The 23,352-nt window shown below is 40.8% G+C and overlaps 1 protein-coding gene across 1 annotated transcript; it reads left to right on the top strand.

Annotated features, from left to right (window-relative positions):
• Positions 1 to 310: 310 nt before the first annotated feature.
• Positions 311 to 22,229, top strand: arfgap3 (ADP-ribosylation factor GTPase activating protein 3). The gene is made up of 16 exons (XM_083757815.1): positions 311 to 479; positions 2,147 to 2,265; positions 2,958 to 3,030; positions 3,842 to 3,973; positions 5,144 to 5,224; positions 9,557 to 9,659; positions 10,166 to 10,225; positions 10,665 to 10,711; positions 11,279 to 11,427; positions 12,468 to 12,605; positions 13,411 to 13,539; positions 15,184 to 15,318; positions 16,889 to 17,012; positions 17,971 to 18,058; positions 19,214 to 19,338; positions 19,527 to 22,229. Exons 1-16 carry the CDS (start codon positions 411 to 413, stop codon positions 19,542 to 19,544), a joined length of 1,590 nt encoding a protein of 529 aa, XP_083613941.1. The 5' UTR covers positions 311 to 410; the 3' UTR covers positions 19,545 to 22,229.
• The last annotated feature ends 1,123 nt before the right edge of the window (positions 22,230 to 23,352 follow it).

Consider the following 23,352-nt stretch of genomic DNA (forward strand, 5'->3'; position numbering starts at 1 on the left):
ATGTATTTAATGATTTCTGTTTTTGCATAGAAGTGTATATTTGTATGTCTTTAAATATTCTGATGAACTGAAAATGAAGTACCCTTATGTAAACAAGTCTTTTTCTGGTGTACTTTCCTTGCACACGTATTGCCCATTCTGCAAACTGTTAATAAAATGTTCAATCAATCAAGTCTGGCTGCCACTGGCCCTGCACCGAAACTGCATTTCCCAGAGAGCCTTGCTACAACAACATAGACACGTGCCAGCTCTTGGGCCAATCAGAGCTCAACATGCGTGTTGTTTTCCTACTGACGTGTCGCATTTCGGCTCTTTAGGCTAGCAGATAAAAAAAAGACAGCTGCTTTTCTGTGTGTTGGCGTTTTTGTGTGATATATGATAAGGTGTTAACTAACAGGTACACTACAAACATGTCGGAACCCGCCAAGCAGGACATAGCCGCTATCTTCAAGAGACTGCGTGCCATCCCCACGAATAAGGTGAGCTGTTTTCATGGGATGAGATGTTTGACTGTTAACGAGGAAGTGAGTGGACTTCATCATGGACTTAATATTTGACACGTCAATGGTTTTGAGAGAGACTGAGAGATGCAAGAAGAGAAGACCGATCGTCCACCTGTCCTACCCAGACGTTTAAAACATACTATATCACAGTGTGAATTCAAATCATCAGTGTTGAACATTTTAGGCTGCATTTACCAGCTCAGCCTTTTCGAGGCTCCACAGTCAATGCTAGCTCTGGTCCATACTGCTTCTATCATTCTGAGCTAAGTCAATGCTAGCTCTGGACTCTGGTCCATAGCCCTATGCCCTTTGCTTCCGTTAGAGCTATGGACCAGAGCTAAGTCAATGCAAGCAAAGCTATCAGGGCTTTGTGTCAAATATTTAATTTGTATTTATTTTTAAACACAGTTGTATCCAAGGCGCCCCTATCTTTGGGGCAATTTTTCAAACTTTAAATAAAATGTTTATTTCTTAATCAACCAGTATACAGTAGGTCAGTAGGATGTTAAGACTGTGAGGAAGAGGTGAAGTGAGGAGCAGAGAGGGGCTCATAGCTCAACCACAGCACATTTGCTCTTCTGTTTGGACTAGGCTATTTAATATATTAACTGTAAACTGTGTGTCTCTCTTGCTTAACATTTGGTTCTCAATCTCAACTAGCCGCAAGCAAATATATGCTGTGACGCTATCTATCTACCATTTATACTTGGTTGCGTGCTGGGTGCCTTGCCAGTAAATAGCAGATCTACAAGCTCACGGTGAGCAATGTGTGCTTTTACCGCATTCAATGCAACACCAACAGCACGCAACTAAGTGTAAATTAGACTTTATTACACAAATATATATATCAGTGACTAATATAATTATGTACAGATCCTGCCACCATGACAGGACCATTTCGTTCTGTGCTTTAATGGAATGACAATAAACTCCTTGACCGTGGCCATGTGACCTAATGCCATGTTTAAACAGTATTTTTGCAGTGTTTGTAAAGTAACAGCTGGGGTCTCTCTAAATCTCTTTGTAAACAGAATATACGTTTTCAGGTCAGCATAAACATTTTTTTTATCAAATTGATAAAGATGTGTCTCTCCTGACTGGCTGCATTTGGCAGCCCACCTGAAAATGTATTTTCTGTTTATTAAAGATCTGGAGAGAATAAACATCTGAATATAGAGCTTTAGCGTTTTAACAGAATACCCTTTTGTTTATCACTTGCACTACCTTGTAATGGATCAGTTTATCACAGCCTACAATTCAAAAATCAATGTCATATCGGGGTCCCTGGGACAGAATCATTTGAAAATCCATAGCATATAACAAGTCCGTTTGGGAGTCTGTACTCTGTAGCATGGTTGTATAGTGTGTCTGAGGCCTACAGTATGTACAGTATATCTGAAAGCATATAGAAGGTTTGATTTGGGTTACGTTTTTCAATTTGAAGTCGTTCCGCAATTGCGCAAAATAGTTGGATGTACATCAATAATGAACACTATAGGGTTTGCAAACCCTATAGCATTCATTATCATCATATACAGTATATTGTCTTAGAGAACAGTGGTTTTTTTGCCCTTTAGTTTTTGTTTGTGTGTTTGTTTGTTGGTTGGATAATTTGTCTAATTAGAGCTTTCATTGTTCCGTAGGCTTGTTTCGACTGCTCCTCTAAGAACCCTAGCTGGGCCAGTATCACCTATGGAGTGTTTCTATGTATTGACTGTTCAGGGACTCACAGGTCTCTGGGAGTTCATCTGTCCTTCATCAGGTAACTAGCGACGCCTTCTGATTGCTAAACACACAGTTGGGTCATTGGCAGTTCATTTATTATAGCTGACTGTCCATTTGGACTGCAACTGTTAATCGAATCAATTTAATCACTTATTTACATTTCTTTGTTTAAATAAAAATTGATTTTGTGGTGGAATTGAATTTCTTTCTTAGTCAATTCTAAACAATCTATTAATATAAAGGTGTACATAATCGATAGTTGTAGCCCTACTGTAGCTGTCTATTTTAGTGTTTGCCCATTAAGATCAGAAGACCCGATTCTACAAATGCCTTCTACAAAACGTATCAGTGGTGCTCAAACTTTTTCATGTCGGACCCCAGAATTATCGGTATTTGGCCATGGACCCCCATCTGAAAATATTTTGTTCCAGGCCGAGGGACTCCCCACCCCAGAAGCAAATATTTGAGTTAAATATGTTCGCTGTGAAAGAATATATTGGCCTATAATGTCTGGTACTGAGTGTACAGAATTGGATTCAAAGATTAGCAAAAATACAGTGCCGCACTACGAGTTTGTAGATATGCTATTTTTCAATAGCTAAAGTTTAAAATAATGTTTTAAGTGGTTGAAAGCTAAGGTGACCCAGATGCATTCCAGGTCTTAATGGGTTGAAACATTTCAGGTGACATCTTCCTTGGTCATGTCCTAAGATTTGATGTTTCACACAGGTCCACAGAACTGGACTCTAACTGGTCCTGGTTCCAGTTGAGGTGTATGCAAGTTGGGGGCAATGCCACTGGGGTGAGTATACGTACATACTGTAACCTGTCCTCAAAATAAGTTGGCAATTAATTGTCACAGAAATAATTGCGATTTTTAAATTATTTCATTGTGTTTTTGGCATTGGACATTGAATAAAAACCTAGTTTGCCTTTCAGGCTTGGTAATAAAATATATTCCACAGGGCAGATATGACAAATAAATATTTTATAATGTTATACTAAGCTGGCAATGTAAGATTGTTTATCTGCTATTTCTGCTATCTTTGAAAAATATATGAACATTTTTCAACGTGGAAACAATTTTGATGATTACCATACGGTAATAATTCCGATTACCGGTATCTCAAATAATTGCAATTAGGTGATAAAGATATCAGCTAGTTAACCACTTTAAACCATATCCCGTGAGCCAGGCTGTTGATTCCGTCATACAGTCTGGAGCGAGGAAGCTCTAAAAATGATCAAGCGATTAAGCAGATGTGGTGCCTCTTACCCACTTCCTTTTAACCTTTACAGTCGCACACATTTTTCTGAATATAAATCGAAATCATCTAAGCATATAGCTTTCTGCTTGCTTAGCAGAAATGGATATTTCATAAGATATTTCGTGAACGGAAATGATGGACAGATTGTGGAATAGTTTTCTGGCTACACAACGCTAGCCCTACATTTTTCAAATTATTTTGGTTAGATTAGTCAAACTTGGGTCCTGATGAATGTGGAGTGCATTAAGACCTTGTCACTGTGTACACGTCTTGAAATGTGTTGTCGAATATCATTTGAGCCACTGCTGCAGTGAAAGAATTGAATGGGTGTCTTCCTGTGGACAGAACGCATTTTTCAGCCAGCAGGGCTTTTCATCCGGCGCTGCCAACCTGAAGTACAACAGTCGAGCTGCCATGCTGTACCGGGAGAAGGTCAAGACTCTGGCCAACCAAGCCACCAGAAGTCACGGCACAGAGGTACGTTCTGTTGCCAGCAGTGGCGGAAGGTTCCTATAACGACACTGGGTACCCGCCCGCCCGCCCCGTAAGCGTGGAGATTACCCGGTGGTGTTGCTGCCCCTCCGCTCCCTCCCGGCTCATGGCTCTTTACAGACGGGCCGACGGTACACAAACAGCAGCCTCTCCGCTGACCGTGTCAGTGTAGTGTTGCTGTAGCCCTGGTCCTTACAGCTAGTCTCTCTAAGCACTGGACCAGGGCTAGTGTTGCTGCAGGAGTGTGAATGAACCGTGCGGTCACTGGAACAAAGCCACCGTATTAGCATTTGAATACATGTTCTGTGAACACCGTAAAGGTGTGTGCAAAATGACCAGGGGGAGGGGAGCTTCAGCCTTCAGTCAGTGGGTGCTATTTGGCTTACTATTGTCATTTGTGTCAGTTGGTGCTTTAGCCCTCAAGCACTCCTGGAGTTGACGCCGTTGGTTGCCAGTTCCACATGGAACAACGTCCTTCCTGTACTTTAGAGTTAAATAAGTACCAAGTATATGTTTGTAGATTTTTTTGTAGATTATTTGTGTTTTGATAGTGACATAAGTGAATAATGACGCAAGCATCATTTTCAGCAACTAGTGCAGTGCCCTTCATCAGTGTTAAACAAGATGTCTGTCTGTGTTTCTAAAGTTTCTATAAATGTGGTGTGTGGGTTGGTGGGCGGTGCGGTGCTGAGTGGGGAGTAGGTTGTGTGTGTCTCTCTCTGAGTCCCTCTTATTAGTTTTTTTTAAACCACTTATACTTTGTAGTAAGACAGTCATTATTTTTTGTAACTGATTTTTTTCACCCGGTGCCAATTGCCTATGCTGTAATCCTGCCAACCTGGGGAGAGCCCCGAACTGAGCTCATGCTTCCTTCAATGCATGAGGAGTGAGCACGCCGCTTCTTATCACCTGACAGGGGGGGGGGGGGGTTTCCCCCTCCCAAGGAAGTTACACAGCAATCACAATGCACTACTAGTAGTATTAATGTATGCTAATAATACCCCTTACTAACCCCATCCTAATTGTACGCAAAGCCACATAGTCGGAGTAATGGGATATGGGAATTATGGGCACTTCCCCTCATCTACTGTGTGCGTGTAATCCGTGTATGTGTTAATGTTGGACAGTCACTTATAACCTTCCTATTTCTTACAGTTATGGCTGGACAGTCAGGCCCCCCTGTCCCCAAAATCACTAGATGACAAGCAAGAGGACTTCTTCACCCTACACACAGAGGTGGGTGGGTTTCTTCAGCCTACACACAGAGGTGGGTGGGTTTCTTCAGCCTACACACAGAGGTGTGTGTGTGTGGAATACGAGACGGCTCGCCCCTTTGCCAACTCGCCCCTTTGCCAACTCGCCCCAAACAGCGAAGATCGGTCCCCCCAAAAGTCCGGACAAGTCGCCCCGTAAAACCGTTTTCGAGGTAACAGCAGAGAGAGATTTTTACCTGTGCTTTTAAACAGAGAGAGAGATTTTTACATGTAGCTGTTATGTCTCACTGACAGCTGTTTGATTGTGCTGCGCTCGTTGCATATTCCTGTGTTGCCTTTGTAACGATTGGGGGGATTATCTGGGATCGACTACTTCAGTCTTGTCATACAACATGATGTGTGATGATGTTGCTTTGCCTTGTTATTATGACTCTGAGTTTTGAAAGTAAAGAAGAGTTGTGTCATGGTCCACTGATTCACAATAGTAGCCTACTTTTAAACAGAGAGAGAGAGAGAGAGAGAGAGAGAGAGAGAGAGATGTTTAGCACACCCTAGCCCGTAATGTGATTCAAAGTGGTAGAGCTACAGGAAATCAGTAGAAAATAAACACACACACACACACACAGCGGCCTTGTATGCATATACTGTACACATTTGACATAACACAGGACAAAAAATTAAAATACAGTGACATACATAGAAACATAAGGATAGAGAGAAATTAAAATTGTATCATCTGAGTACTTTAGAATGTACACGCTCAACAACCTTATTTACTCTGTGTTGGTGTGCACACACACACACACACACACACACACACACAGCTAAATCTTTAACTCTAACAAGTACTGTACTTTTAGGCAGACATAGAATAGTACAACAACAACAACAACTAATTTAATTAAAGTTGTATCATCTGAGTACTTTAGAATGTACATGCTCAACCACCTTATTTACTCTGTGTTGGCGCAGTCCAGGATCACTGGAACTATCTAGATTCTAGAAGATATATATATATGCCTCAGCCTAAAATCCACCTGTTGGTGGCTCTGTAACTGGCCAATGTGAAAAGGGTGGGATATATTCCTCAGCCAAGTATGAAAGTCTGTGAAAGGTTCCACGTAAATTGCACGCTGCCTTCATGATTTGAGTCATTTTCAAAAATCCACCTGTTGGTGGCGCTGTAAGTCTGTGAAAGATTTCACAGACTCCAGGTCCCCAGCTAAATCTTTAACTCTAACAGGTATACAATATATCCACACTTTGGTGGCGAGCTATGCACAGCTTGGGGCGAGCCGTCTTCACTTTTCGAAATTCCGGGGCGAGCCGTCTTCATTTTTCGCGGGGGCGAGTTGGCAAAGGGGCGAGATGACCTGTTACGTGTGTGTGTGTGTGTTAAGGCTGTCCCCGAACATTCGGGTTCGAACCTTCGCTCGTTAGGGTTGGCAAAGGCATGCAAGGCGCATTTGCGCACCAACAGCTGAGACAGTTATGTAGAGAAATCTGACAGGCATTCAAAAGGAACTCAAATGTGATGTTAATGTCCTGTAAGAAGACTTAGAAATAAAACTAGTGTTGACTAATCAGTAGGGATGCACCGAAATTGAAATTCTTGGCCGAAACCGAATACCGAATATAGGAAACAGTTGGCCGAAAACCGAATACCGAATATCCGAATATGATTAATATTATACATCTTTTTTCCTACCATTGCTGTCATGGCCGTACCTTAAAGCTACCTGATTTATTTAAAATAAATGATTATGGCAAAACTTAACTTAAATAATAATCACTATTATGGGTCCATAAAACATTTATTCAGCCCTTTTGAATGCATTAATTGCATACACTATTCGGTGATATATTTTCTGCCTATTCGGGCCGAAACCGAACATTTTCTGCGGCTGAATATTCGGGGCATCACTAGTTAAAATAGTATGTTTATACAGAGTAAGTACAGAATAAACTAGAAAAAGTGCCCTTCTGGGCACAGGTCTCCACCAGGTTATCCACAGATCCGTGCAGTTAGAGGTAAAAACACTTTTCGGCCAGTTATAGCGCCACCTTGAGGCTGAGTTGAAATTGTTCATGTGGCATTTTGTCCTCGGCCTAGTGGGAATGTGGGTGCACAATTTCACGGAAATCACGCGATGTGTTCATGATTTGCAGCATTTTGTTTGAAACTGAGCACTCCTGTGAACTTTGGAAGCCAATCTTAACCAATCAGGATGGAGTGTGAGAAATATGAAAGACCGGTTTGGTTGAATGGCTCTAGAGAGACTGTGTACCAATTTGCGTGATGTTTGGACAAAATCTGTAGGTGTGCTGTGCAAAAACCTGTTTTGCACAAAGCGGCCTCCTGGTGGCGCTATAACAGGCCGTTCTGGAAAGTTTGGGGCAGAGGTTCATGGTTGGCATCCAGGGAGTGTGTGTGGAAAATTTGGCATCGACCAGGTTAACGGTGGCTGAGATTAGCTGGTCACGGACGGACGGACACACGGACACACGGACACACGGACGGACGGACGGAGTGCAAAACATACTCTCCCCATGCCTTCGGCTGGTGGAGACAATAATCTCTCAATCACCGGGTAATGTGACACAGTCCTGTATCTGAAAGGTCAGAAATGCAGTCCTTGCAACCACAATGTTTCCAGCCAGACGGGTCTAGTCCAGAATGCCACTTAAGCACTATAAATACTTTGTTGTACAACAAATAGCAAAGATTGTTGACCTACAAGCTTGTAGATGTTTGGAAAATTTTAAAGATTTAGAAAGCTTTTGCCTATAATGCCATGTTGAAAGTGGTTATCACTTAACATACCTACACCCGCACAGTATCATTGGTATGAAGTGTAACTGAATATCGCTGTTTTAGTATCCTCACTTAAAGGTATATTCAGTGATTTCACTCAAAAAACCTTAGGTTTCGTTTTTGGATGTGGGACCCAGCCTTTCGTCCAATCAGGATAGAGAGTCAAAAACGAAACCTAAGGTTTTTTGACCCCCAGGGGTTAACTGGGGACAGGGAGGAACTCCTTATATGGCCAGCACACTCTATAGTAGGGAGGATTATCACAACAAAACAAAAAAATAAGTGATATTTGAATTAAGTGAAATCACTGAATATACCTTTAACCCATTAACCTGAGTTTGATTCTACAAATGTTATATTATGGTTATGGCAAAACTTAACTTAAATAATAATCACTATTATGGATCCATAAAACATTTATTCAGCTCTTTGAATGCATTAATTGCATACACTATTCGGTGATATATTTTCTGCCTATTTGGGCCGATACCGAATAGGCCGAAAATGAATATTTAGCCATTTTCTGCCGAATATTTTCTGCGGCCGAATATTCGGTGCATCACTACTAATCAGTACATGTGGCTCTAATTTTGAAGAGGAAGTTATGCACACACACACAAGTCCGTTTCAGTTGTAAACAATGATGTGTATAGAACATGTTTTAGTGAATTCCAAGTAGGCTACCGACACCATTAGTTTCGACCGCACAACGATGGCTCCGTGCCAAGTTCCGCCTACACAAATGTTCAGATTACAAATATAAAGTGCTCATCCCAGGGCCATGGATGTTACAATTCTGATAGGACTGGTATAAGTACCGGTATCTTCTGTATTGTTCAATAAAAAGCAATGTTTAATCAGGTTCTGGCCATGCGCTTTCAACTATGCGCCCCTATCGGTTGATGCATTATAACTCTAATAAAATGGCCACCGATCGGATTAAAACGCTTTTTTATTGATTTTTTGCATCACACAGAAATGTGTCTGGGGAGTAATTAATTGCCATAAGAGTGGAGGAAACCTTCAACCACTGTAGGTTTCTTACTGTTAAACCACAGCCGGCCTTCTCTTCCTGTTTCTCTGTAGCTGAAGGATAACTTACATTCGCAATATAGTTATTTGTGTTTGTTGATGACATATATTAATATGTTATAATATGCTATGTTGATTAATTGAATACATAGGAGCACAATGCAAACAAGTCCCATTGTCCATTGTATTATCCTTTTAGCATAGATAGATAAATAGATAGATAGAGTTTTTATTAAAGTGTCCTACTGTACATCATAAGATGCCCAGCCCGCACGGGCTTACAAGACACTCACAAAATTGTACATATATAATAATACATATACACAAATAGACAGTTACTCATGGATACATCATTCTCCAACGTAACTGCCATGCCTTCTCTATGAATTTTCCAAAAACAAGGCTTAGCCTTAGTGTAACGAACCCTAGGGGCATTAGCATAATAATATAAGGTTTATATAAGTGAATCGCATGTTACAGTATGTATTTGTGTTGCGTGCGTTCCAGGTTGTTCCTGAGATTCAGAACACGGCCCAGATGACTCTCAGCTCCCCCTCAGTAGAGAAGCCTCTTCCTGCCCAGCACACAGATGATAGAGAAGACAATAATGGTACAGTGGATTATCAGTATATTGTACACCAGTGGTGACTGGTCACCAAACAGTGGTTTATCAGTATACTGTACACCAGTGGTGTGTCTTGGAATTGTATGGCAACCAGACATTATTATTGCAATATATACAACTTTACAAAATGTTATGAATTATCTTTTTTCATTTACTCTGTCTGTGCCCATTTACCTATTACAGAAGAAAATTCGATAACCTACTTTATTTTTTATGTCATAGGCAAAATAATAATATTTTTTTTCCACAACTTTTCCAAAATAGTAAAAATAGCCTATCTACTGAAGCTCACAACATATCACATATGTTTTGAGCATGTAGACTTTCGTCATGAATAATAATACAGACTTGCCTTGAGATGTTTACTTACTTACACAAACAGTTTGAAAACCACTGGTGTACTACACAGCATGTCCAGTATTACAACTGCTGTTTGACCTGCCAAACCACATATAAACCATTAACCCTGTCTGTCTCTCGTCTCCTCTCAGGTAACCCAGAGGAAGGTCCCAATGTTGACATGCTGAGTGTTTCTCCGAAAGCTCATCCAGGTTCATTGAGGCATAATTATGCTGTATAACATAAGACACAATAATACTGTATGATGACTGATCAAGAGGTTGGAAGAGGATAATATATAGTTCCATAGAAAAACGTCTAAAGTCAATTCTTGCACATACTTTTGGATTGAATTGTAGGGTCAGCATTTTGATCACAAGAACCTTTACTCAAGACCTCAAGTCATCAAGACCTCAGCATAGACCGAGTCTATGCTTTTTTCTGTAGATGAAGTATAAAATAGGGTTTTTATGGTAAATATAAAAAGATGAACTATGGAGATGAAAGATTTTTGCCCGACAGTGACAATATATAAAGGTTTATAGTACTGTACACATAATATACCGTACACGTACAGTACAGTTTGTAATTCATTTGTATGATGACTGTCACTGGCATGCTTTTGCTGTAACTGCTGTTCATCTTCTCCAGAGGCGCCATCTGTTCTGAAGAAGAAACCCGCTGGTACCAGGAAAACGGTACGTACTGCACGCTTTATTTGGCCTTGATTTGTGCCCATGTATGCATTTTGTTCACATGCATTTAGAGTCAGAATTCCAGAGTACATCTTCTAAAGCAGTGGTTCTCAAAGTGGGGTCTGGGGACCCCCAGGGGTCCTTGAGGGAGTTCCAGGGGGTCCCCAGCTATGATGGATAGTTAAGAACCAAATTGACCCATGGATCTGTAACCGAGTTAAATTCCCATTGATTTTACAATATAAATTGGAGTCCCAGAGATAGAAATGCCATTAAATGGGGGTCCGTAGCCTAATGCATGTCGAACTGGGGGTAAAATGGTTGAGAATCACTGCTAGAGCCATACAAAATTACAAATCTTCTCTTATGGGGGTCCGCGGGCTACTAAGTCTCAATTTGGGGGTCCTTGGCATGAAAAAGTTTGAGAACCACTGTTCTTAAGTGTGTGTGTGTGTGTGTGTGTGTGTGTGTGTGTGTGTGTGTGTGTGTGTGTGTGTGTGTGTGTGTGTGTGTGTGTGTGTGTGTGTGTGTGTGTGTGTGTGTGTGTGTGTGTGTGTGTGTGTGTCCTAGCTGGGCTCTAAGAAGGGTGGCCTGGGAGCTCAGAAGGTGAGCAACCAGAGTTTCTCTGAGCTGCAGAAGAGAGCGGTGGCCGTGGACAAACAGAGGGAGAAAGACGACAACGCTGCTGGCAGGACCCCTGCTCAGTCTGATGAAGCCCTGTAAGACCCTCACTGTTCTGACGAACCCATGTAACACACCCTCGCTGTTCTGACGAACCCATGTAACACACCCTCACTGTTCTGACGAACCCATGTAACACACCCTCGCTGTTCTGACGAACCCATGTAACACACCCTCACTGTTCTGACGAACCCATGTAACACACCATCACTGTTCTGACGAACCCATGTAACACACACTCACTGTTCTGACAAACCCATGTAACACACCCTCACTGTTCTGACGAACCAGTGGTTCTCAAACTTGTTCATGTCAAAGACCCCCAAATTGACACTACAAATGGAAGCAAATGGTCCATTTGGTTCCATTTGTGCACTCAGAGTTACAGGTCCATGGGTCCATTTAGTTCCTAACAGAGCCATAGAGTAAGACAGAGTTACGACAACTCCATCCACTTCATGGGGCCAGTCTCTTCTATTGGTGTGTCCCTTCAAAAGGAGACAACCAGAAGTTTACGGAATGCATTGTCTAGTCTATGGGCTTGCGCGAGTACATGAACCACGTGACCAGGCTTGTTTCTGCCCCCTCAATGTCGTAACTCTGTCTTACTCTATGGCTCTGGTTCCTAACTATCCATCTTAGCTGGGGACCCCCTGGAACTCCATCAAGGACCCCTGGGGGTCCCTGGACCCCACTTTGAGAAACACTGACTGATGTAAGACACCCTCACTGTTCAGATGTAAGACCGAATGTCCTTACACACTGGGAGCATTTTGCCATGGATAAAATCATACGCCTGTATGAATGAGGCATCACCAGTTAATAGTTTGATGTGAAATAGCCGCGGTGCATTTTCACATATGCGTATTTGCCAGACTCTCATTGTGTATGGACCTTGACACAACCCCCACCGTTCCTTCAACAACGAAGGATGAATGAATGCCTTGTTCTTCTTGATATTAATTACTTTTTCCAGCCGTGTTGAGAGTGTGTTTTGTCACGTTGTGGCTCTTTGCTGACGCTACGCCATTGCTTGTTTTATTGCTTCTGACTACCCTTCCTTCCTTCCTCTCCTAAGTGCTCCTTCCCTGCGTCTGGCCTACAAGGATCTGGAAGATCAGAGGAAAAAACAAGAGAAGACGCTGAAGGGACTGGAGGGGAATAAGAATAAGAAGGAGCAGGCTGATCGACTGGGCATGGGCTTGAGTATGAGGAGGTACGATATCTGAACATAATAGAATAATGGTGGTGTAAATCTATTTCATACGAGCTACAACTGTGGTTCCCAACTTCCCACTTCCCAGCCTTTTATGGATCAGGGCCCACTTGGAAATCTCGAAAGCGTTTGCTTTGGACTACAATGGTTACCCCATTTAGGGGTTAAAAACATTCACTTTGAAAGAATATATATTCAAAGATTTGCGGCACATTTTTACGAATTTTCTAAAATAGCAGACCTACAAGCTCGTAGCGCGACACTCGGTGGCACGCTATGAGCTTGTAGATCTGCTATTTTTCAATAGCTAAATTATAACATAATGTTTAAAACACCAAAAGGGGTTCCCGCCCAAAATGGGTTTTAAGTAGAGAGATGCGTGCATTTTCAGAGCATATTCATTTTGATAATCAATCGATTGTCTTGCGGCTTGGATAAAAAGGAACTAACATAGTGTAGTTTAAGTTCCTCTTTTATTGGTATCACAATGAAAACCACATTTTCAAGCTTTTAAAGAAAAAAAAACACCATGATTATTAGTATTTTTTTCAGATTGTGAATCACTGATCCAGGAAACTAGTTACAGTTACAAACCAGTACAAACATATCAACGAGTTACAACAGTCGAGACCCAACAGAGAAATTCTATGTCTCTTTGAGCCTGTAGATCTGCTATTTTCACTATATATATTTTTTTTTAATTTATGGACTTTTTTTTATTTATTTTCTTCAGTGTGAAATGAATGTAATTTGAAAAATGTTTGTGTAACTCATTGGGTATGTCTGCCTCTCTGTCTCCCTCTAGTGGCATGTCTCACTCGTCGATGTCAGACATGCACACCATCCAACAGGATAAAGGGTCGCTTGCCAAGACTACCAAGGGGGGGCGCCGATTCACCGATGTGGACGAGGATGAAGGCTCCTTCAGCTCCAGGTGAGACTTCTGTCAGTGCAGGGGGGATATGCACACAGTCATACACACACTTTGATTGATTGAATAGTTATAGTTTATTACAGAAATGTAAATTATACAACCAACAAAGTACAGCCAAACACTCAGTCCAAAAGGGATAGCACCAACAACGTCCTTGCAGTCTTGTTTCCATTTAGGCCCTATGGCTATGCGATCAATTCATAGACATGACATGAAGAATAACAACAAAGTTCAATATCATCACAGGAAAAATAAAACACTATGTACAGGGGGGGGGGGGGGGGGGGAAGGAAAGGGGGGGATAATTTCCTCTCCCTTGGGCCTGCTGAAAGGTGGATTTTTAAAAGATGCAAGTGATCACACAGCAATGACCAAATATACTGTATATTGTCTCTGTCTGGTGGAAATCTCATTATGTTCGTTTTCATGATTCAAACAAAAAAGAAAAATGCAGATCTGCTACTGTTGATGTTTTTGTTTGACACAGTAGTATGATCAAATAGGGCATTAATTTATGAAAAAAGTATGGAAATAAGAGGTGTCTGCCTGACGGCAACTATCTTTTTTTTAAGATACTAACTAGAGCGTGCCCGTTGGAGCCTCTACAGCGGTGCATGTTGGGCACTGGCCTACTTGGAACGATGCAAGTTAGAAATGCATGCCCCACCCAGATATTATGTTTGTGTCCCTTTTATGCCCATAGTTCTTCTCAGGAATGCCCAAATATGGAGTCCATTCAGGCATCAGAATGTTGTCAGAACAGGCCAGCTCCATATATGGACACTGGACAGGGGCCCTGTCCAGAGCCCAGGCAGAGGCCTTTTTGGGGCGGTTCTGGACAACCGTGGGTCCGACCGACTCGACATGGTTTGGGTGTCGTGGCATAACAAGGCCAACCACTGGTCTAACACATCTGGCTATGTGAGATTATCTTTAGAGGCTGTTTTACTATACTTTTTGGTAAATGCCTTAATACTTAATACTACCTTATTATTAGCACTGCTAAGTTAGCAGCACAGAGGGCAAAAGGGTCACGAGTTTAAATCTTGCTGTGATCATGGAGGGTGTCCTCTGCTGAAAGAGCAATGTGCCTGCAGTGCACACTGCCTGCTTTATGTACTAGGATGCATTATATCTCTGAACCATTTTAAGAACTTAAACTTGATGTTTAAGTTTGTTAATCACATATTGTACGTCTTGCAGCTATTATGCTAGTATTTGTCCTAGCAATGACAAACGGTTGTTTTGTACTTGGTCTTAATGGTATTTTAGAGTTTGGGATTATCCTGGAATATAATTACAAAAAACAACTGCCTCAAAAAAAGGCTGTGAAAAGGTCTTTCGCCGACGAGGGAACAGGACGTACTTGAGCCTGATTTGTAGTCGCCTTTTTAAGAGCAATGTAGCAGTTATGGGGCGTTGCGTCGCTGCATGTTTGGTTGTGCTAATGTCCACAATCTATAGCCTTCCATCCAACCCTAATTCTGTCTGTCAATCTGGTTAGGGCATTTTTCTAAAGACATAACATTTTGACTGGTTGATGGATAATCGATTGTAATAAAGGTATATTTAAAGCAATGGATATAGTTGAAGCAAATGGTATAATTCTTTACCTGAAACATTACTGTGGTCCCTGCTGTTTAGACTGATGTCCAGGTTCGATGAACCGACGGAAAGTGCAGATAAATGGGGCGACGGAGGTGATGGAGGCTGGAACGAGAGGAAGAAACCAGAGCCTGACTTCTTCGTGACCACCGCCATCACCCACCAGGAGGACAGGTATAAGCTCACCATACACCAGTGGTGGTGGTGGAGGGGTCCCTGGATGATTAGCTTAATGTGTAACATATACGTTTCTAAAGTTACAATTTAATGACTTTTAAGACCATTTTAATACCAATTAAGTCAAAATGGCCATTTTGACTGTTTTTAGCCCAAGGAGTGTTTTTTTGTGCACAACTAATGCTTGGAATGGATTCAGAACCATGATGTTTGACACATCACATGCTACTTAAAAGGATCCCTGGCTAATAAGACAAATATGCCCTAAAACATTATACTTCCTCTATAACTAAAATAATCTATTATATGATCTATGATCTATTATAATAAACATAATAAACAAGAAATAAACAAACATTTAAGCAAATCTGATAACACAACATCAGTAAAAGGCAGGGGGAAACAAAAACGGTTATTTATAGGAATGCTGTTTGAAACCAATGGGTTTTTAATAGAGATTTAAAACGTGGAAGGGAGTCAGTGAGGCAATTTTTTGGAAGCACATTCCAGAGCTTAGGTGCTCGGATGGCGAAGGCCCGATCACCCTTCGTGACATAGTTCGCAGTGCGAGTTTTTAGGAGCCCCTTGCCTGCGGACCTCAGGCTGCGAGGAGGGTCATGAGGGGGCTGGAGCTCTACGATATAGCGAGGGGCAAGACGATTAAATTCATTTTAAATCAATTCTGTAAGTGACCGGAAGCCAGTGAAGCGACATCAGGACAGGGGTGATATGATTACGCTTTTTGGTGTTGGTTAAAAGCCTAGCGGCTGCATTTTGCTCTAATTGCAAGCGGGAGAGTGATTTCGTAGGCAGGAATGCATTGGACTCAGGCAACAGCCCAGCTTTAATGATCTTAAATCCCTTTATTTTAGATTGGTTTGTAGTAATCATACAACATAAACATTACAGAGACTTTAGTTGTGACTGTAAAATACTTTAAAACAGTTGGCATGTTGCACACATGCCTAAAATTGCTCTTATTTGCGCCGCCCTCGTTGAAAACAATGTATTTCAAACTCCAGCTTTTCCCTCTCCAGGCTGCAAGAACAGCACTCGAGCGCTCGGTTTCTGCCCCCTCAATATCGCAACTCTTCTATTAGATGGCTCTGGTCTACTCTAGACTCTAGCCCTATGGAATGTATGGAATGCATATGCTAATAAAAAACAACTTAATAGTTTCTAAGGAAAATATGAGCATCAAAGCAATATTTTAAATACTTTTTATTAGCATGTGCATTCCATAAATTCCATAGGGATGGACCACACATGTACATATGACACCATCAACTTGAGACAGGAGCAGTTCCTATTGAGTGAAAGATTCTCTATTTATCAAAGAAATAAAATATTTAAGGTGTTTTTATTTTTTTTATTTTATTTTAAGGCATATTTGTCTTATTTTATTAGCCAGGGATCCCTTTAACTAACATCAAGGTGTGCCCTTGATATTTTGAGTCAGTCTTCAGATCCACATGGTTATTTCATGTTTTAAAGTGTGTTTTAAAGGGCTGTCCTGTTGCATTTCAAACGTTTTGGGTGTGTGTGTGTTTGTGTTTGTGACGTTCAGGCCAGCCCGGCGCAGGCCCGACCCGGAGGTCGTGTCAGACACAGGGGAAGCCCAGAAGAAGTTTGGAGGTGACGTCAAGGCCATCTCCTCTGACATGTACTTTGGCAAACAAGATCATTCTGAGGTAGGCGTGTGTAATCTTGAATACAATCAATCAAGTGACAGTGTAAATTATCTGCCATATTGCCAAGTTTGTCATTTGTTTTACTGCACTGTGGCTCTGTAGGAAAGTGAGCCTTTCTGTCAGATCTAATCTCACCAAATTTCTTGTCACAATTACCAGTAGGATTCAGAAGTACCTCCACTAATTGATTTAATTTGGATAATGGAAATCAAAGGAGCTCTGTATGGGCTGAAACCCTGCCTAAATTTGTAGTCGCCAACATCCAGTATAAGTGTATACAGGCCAGGGTTTGCTTTTAAGACCGTTTTAACATTGGCCAAACTCTCAAATATTAGGTATAAAGAGATACAATGCCTCAAGTTGAGACATTGAAAGGTCTTGTCGGGGTTGGGGGTCCCCAGTTTAAATATGATTATTTTGGGGGTTGCAGCCTGAAAAGGTTGAGATTCCGGGCTGGCCACATGAAGTCTGAGATCCACATTGGAGCAATAATTATTTGATGTATACATTAATACGATAGGTGTGTGTGTGTGTGTGTGTGTGTGTGTGTGTGTGTGTGTGTGTGTGTGTGTGTGTGTGTGTGTGTGTGTGTGTGTGTGTGTGTGTGTGTGTGTCTGTGTCTGTGTCTGTGTCTGTGTGTCTTGCACGAGGATCCATGGGGTTCTCTTTGCTCTTGGTATCCTGTCTATTCTTTATTTTATTTATTTATACAATGGACAATACCAAGACATGAAACCATTATATGTACCACTAGTATATGTAGCCGAGACTAATTTGCAACCCCAGTCCCCGGTTAGGCTTTTCTATAATATATCTACCTAATAAAAACAATCATTTACAAAAAGGACATGCAAGAAGCTCTAATCTAAGTACAAAAGCAATCTCTACACACTGACCGTCTGACCTATGAAATTAATCTTGAGAAGAGAAATTAAGAAAGATCTCTTGTGTTTTCCAGTATGAGGCGAAGACTAGACTGGAGAGATTTTCTGGGAGTTCTGCTATAAGTTCAGCGGATCTGTTCGATGACCCAAAGAAACAACCCGGTATGGAAACATCATTCATATGGCACCATTCAGTACAAGTGTCGGGGGAATTAAAAAACTTCAGTGCACTGTGCCTACACATGTTGCGACTGCAAGTCGCAACATGTGTAGGCATGTGTAGGCACAATGCAAGGAATAAATGCATTCGCCATGTATCTGAAGGAAGTCTGATCCAATCATTTTTAGATTTCTCCAGTTTAATCCTGAGTTTAAGTTTTTGTTGTGTTCAAGATCTGATTTTAGGCATGTTTAAGCCTCCAGGAAAATCCGTGTTGAGGTTCTTAATCCACTGTTTTTCATTAAAACGTCTTTGTCCTACTGTCCAGTGGGGATTGTGTTGAAGTCCAGCGCATTTTAGAGCTTCAATGCCGTGAGCCATGACATGTTGCACAAACCTTGTGGTTGTCTTTTTTCCATTGTTAATATTGTATCTGTGTTGTCCCAGCCTTGTACCTATTGTTTTACCCGTTTCTCCGACATATTGTAAACCACATTTTTCACATGTGATTAAGTAAATGCAGTTACTGGTTCTGGTTGTTATTTGTTGTTTAATCTCTAACACGCGTTTTGTAGTTCTATTTTTGACTAATTGTTTGGGTTCGAAGTATTCTGGTCCCTGGCGTGCTGGTGTGTTGATTTATTTTAACTTGCTGTGTACTAGATAATCTTTAAGGTTTTTGTTTTTTCTGTAGGCCGATATAATTTTATAATCTTTTAGAAGATCATCCGTTCGGTTCTCAAAGTTCCTTTTTATTCTGTTGTTGGCTAGTGTGCTCTGTGTTGAATAACTGGTTATCAGGGCCAATTTGGGACCTGGATCCTGCACTCTTATTTCTAGTACTAGACTCTGGTCCCTCTCAAGCAGAAACGATGAACCGGAAGCAGCGGGACAAAAATCTGATCTCTCCATAATAATTTCGAGTTGTAGTCTTGTTAGCTTGTGTTTACATTTGTGCCGTGGCACAGCTACAATACGTCACCAGTCTCGCGTTGATCCCGCCTCTAGCGGCCGCATATCGCTCAGATACATCGTCTCTGCCAGAGAGAGTCCAGATGGGAAGCAGGAGGAACTCACTGCTGCCACCAGCTGGCGGAGTCAGGTTAACTTGCAATATCCTTCGGCTACAACGTGAATTGTTCTGTCTGCTTGCACAGCGGGTTCCTACCGTCTGTCCAACGTCCTGCCCAACGCCCCGGACATGTCCCAGCTGAAACTAGGTGTGCGCTCCATGGCAGGAAAGCTGTCCGTCATGGCCAGTGGGGTCGTCACCTCCATCCAGGTGGGTCGGCGACACACATCACCCACACATCATTCTGCACCAACACTTTATATATTATGATGAAATATGTGTAGATAAATTACAAGGTTTCTGCCCGACAACTATGTCGTACAACTTTGATAACGTTTTTGCTAATTTGTGATTCTAAACGATGTCTTCTGACACTTTATTTTGCCATGTTTTTTCAGGATCATTACAGCACTTGAGGTTGAGGTTGTAACCTCTACATCATCCTGCGTGAGACCGCTTCAGTGTGGGGCAGCGACACCATCTTTGGTAGAGAGACCCCGGGAGAGAGATTAAACTTTGCTGTGTTGGCCCACATTCTGTAGTAGGACAACGAAGGAAAAATAAATCTAGTGTGTATATTGGAGTTTTGTACTTTTGGATCTGTTAAAATAATATGTTATTTAGAATATTAACCACAGAAGCTTGTTTGAGTGAAGCTACTGATGGAAGCACAATATCTACAGTAGTAGTGTATTTTTCCTCTGTGGGTATAATGAAGGGTAACTGCCTTTAGGGAGAGCATTTAGAATGGACCATTTAATTTGCTTCGACGATATTTAGAAAACTAGGGAACATAAGGGTTCTGGTATAATCGTAGCGCTGGTGCGTTTGGCTTTTTGGTTTATTTTCATTATGTTTTGCCAGTTGATGAGTTCAGTTCCTGGGAGAAGTGCATTATATGCATTTAACTCTCATTTGTCTGGTTGATGAAAACAACTTGCCTGGAGATAGTTTGTTTTCCCCTCTATATACGCATGCACCTTAAAGATTTACGTTGTGTATTTATTGCTTGCACATTCCTATAGAAGTGTCCTTTATGTCCCCTAAAGTGCACTTACTGTATGTCTGTTTCAACACACAGGACCAATATATATAATTATATATAATTACAAGGCCTTTGTAGACCTGTGGTGTATTACATTATTATCTATTGACAGTAAAGAAATAAAAATACTGATAATCCCTCATCTTACAATAATGCCAATTTACATTGTCTTAATATTAATGAGCATCAAACCCTTTCTTGACTGCAAGGTATCCTAGCAGTTTTCTTTTTTTTTTATATAAATGACAAGAGAAACAGTGATTTAAATGTAGCTGGGAACAATTGGAAAGTCGTCCCATCTCTCCTAGGATGGTCATGCAGTATGTGAAGCGGGTCATTTGCACTATTAAATTTAGTCAACTATTAAAATCACTTTGTTTGGTATCCAAAACATTTGAATGTTGTTACCAAGATAGCAGTGGAAGTGTTGTATATGATGTTGTATGTGGTTTTGTTTGGCTCTAAAATAAGGAGACCTCTTGGCTTGGAATCTTTTTTCTTAGTGTTTCGGACAGTGCTGGATTCTTAACCACTTAAATCCCCATTGTACTTGGGAGTAGTTACCTGAAGTCTCCCTGGGCTCTATACTCCTGTTTTATTGCCAAATGTTCACCCCAGAATAGTGAAGCTAGGGTTCTTAAGTGTCCTTTTTTGTGGATATTCTGGAAAGGTAGGACTTTGTGTAAAGTAAAGCCTTGTTTATACTGTATAAGCCAATAGCTATGGCTAATAGCTCTTGGCATTTATAGTATATACTCAATATATTGGCTCACTGAGCGTGACAGGCATTCCAAATTAGGTCAATGGATCAGAAACTTTGACTTTTTGTCTTCACTCACAGCTTTCAGACGAGACCACGTTATAACTTGAAAGCACAGTTCCATTTTGAATGTAAGAAAAAGAGCTTGAAACTTTATTTAATGGCTGGACAGTCTGCTAAATATTGTCTTTATTAAAATGAAATGAAAAATAACTGAACCAGTCCTGGGACAAAGTTAGTACCACACAGCTGGCGCTACATTTCAGATGCACATTTAACTAGCATTCTTCATCTTCGCTGTCAGGTGGAAACCAAACAAAAATGGAAAAAATAAGGACCGGTGTTCAAAAGCACAAAATACCAGATCTGCAAGTTCACAATTAGGTTATTTCCACTGCTTTCATGCGACACTCGTATGTAGGGCATTAAATGTTTTAATATGGAGATAGATTTCTGCCATATATATATATATGGGGTTAATAAATTGTGATCAGTTAGATCTGTCACTGTAAGCCTTAGAACTTATACACACACGCTTAAATTCAATGAATATCATTGAGTGGTGTAGTTAACTCTGCACGGGGCAGCTTTTGCTTGAATGTACTGTATTACAACTGAACCTTTACCAATGAATGGACAACACAACCTGTTTAGGCATACTGTAATGTTCATAGATATGTTTCAGTTTTTTTTTTGTAAATATAGTGATATATTATGTTGAAACAGCAGCCAGCATAGTCATCGCTGTCTGATGGAAACCTTGCATGTTCAAAAGTGTTACTTTTCAGAAAATAATACTTGTTGGTCATGTATAAAGTCAGTCTTAACCACTTTCAACCTTGCTTTCAAAATATAGAACAAAATGGCAGTTCTACAGGGTCACAATGCAGCATAATGTGACATGTCAGCTTGCATCTGATCTGCTATTTTCACTAATTTTGTGTGCAACACTTTTGGGGGAAAACTTTTAATATGAAGATACAGGTTTCTGCATGGCTTGTACCGGTAATATGATTTTTTTTTATTTTTTGTAAATGAAGCGCATCACCATATAGTGTTTAGAACACACAAATACAATGATAGCCTTCTAATCATCTCCCTCATGAAAAAAAGTAATTGCAGGTTTATTTGTTTCATAAATTGTATGATATATTTGCTTGCTTAAGGCTTTAGATTACTGTTAGGAAAAAGCTATTGATAATCTGATTTTGACCATTTTTGGACACTCAACATGTTATTACTTTTTCGGCGAAAATATATATATCTTCAGATGCCAAATAAATGGCTTTAATATAATATTTTCTGGGTGTGAATCTTTTATTAAAAAAAAAAAAATCATACTAATTTCTCATTTCCATAACCATTTCCTGTTTCATGTCTACTTATTGCAGTGTTTTTTAGCTGGAGCAATAGCCTATAATACTATATATATATATATATATATATATTATAAAAAACTACATTTCTCTAAAAATTCTGCCCAGTGCCCACCCAATCAGAATTGATAAATATGGTACAGATCTTTTTGTGATATTTTTTATATTGGCTAAAAATAAATAATTATAACTTTTCATTGGGTGGGCTGGTCTGACTGACCTAACCTAACCCGACTCTGCCAGAAACTGAACTTGTGAACCAATTCCGCCCCCATCTGGCGAAGTCAGGTTAGTAGGTCTGACCCTTAGATACTCTAGTCTAAGAGTGTAGAACAGTAGGAGAGTACCGACACGCTTTGATCTCGCCGCAAAGCGGGTGCCTATGGGCTATAGAGTTCCAAACATTGCTCCTATGGCTGGAAGGAACTATCCCATTGAGATAGAATGAGCACTTCCGTTCCGCATACCATTGTTACTAGTCTATATTACTCTGGTCTGACCTTCCTGAAAATAAACTAATAAGCAACTTGAACCATTCTCAAACATACATCCATATTGTGACCATGTCATAAAACATAAATATCTCGGAGTCGATATTCCTCATGGTATAGGATGGGCTGGATGATGATATTTTCGCTCCTATGCCACCAAAATCCCTTGACTCCTTCAAAACCGCTCTCAAAGGTCACCTACGGACTAGACGATCAGAAATCAGCAGAGAGTGATCGACGTTTGCGCTACTCTATGCCGAATTGAAGTGGAGTGGACTCGGACCCAGACTTTTTTTTCCCTCCCTGTAAAATCTGAATACCCCACCGTTCTTGTTGTAGTACTAACGACCCAGGACCCAGCACACTCAAACTCTCACTATAACTAGACACTTTACCTGACTGAGAAATAATAATCTGACCCCCAAACATTTTCACACTGTTAATATCTCCGCAATTATTTTCTAATCGCCCGCATGGTGGCGCACTGGCGCTATAAACCCACTTCCCATTTTTGTTTGGCCTATATTATGGCTATAGTTTTCTTTTAAACCA

The sequence above is a fragment of the Protomyctophum parallelum genome (genome assembly GCF_964188405.1).
Source record: "Protomyctophum parallelum genome assembly, chromosome: 22".
Taxonomy (NCBI): Eukaryota; Metazoa; Chordata; class Actinopteri; order Myctophiformes; family Myctophidae; genus Protomyctophum; species Protomyctophum parallelum.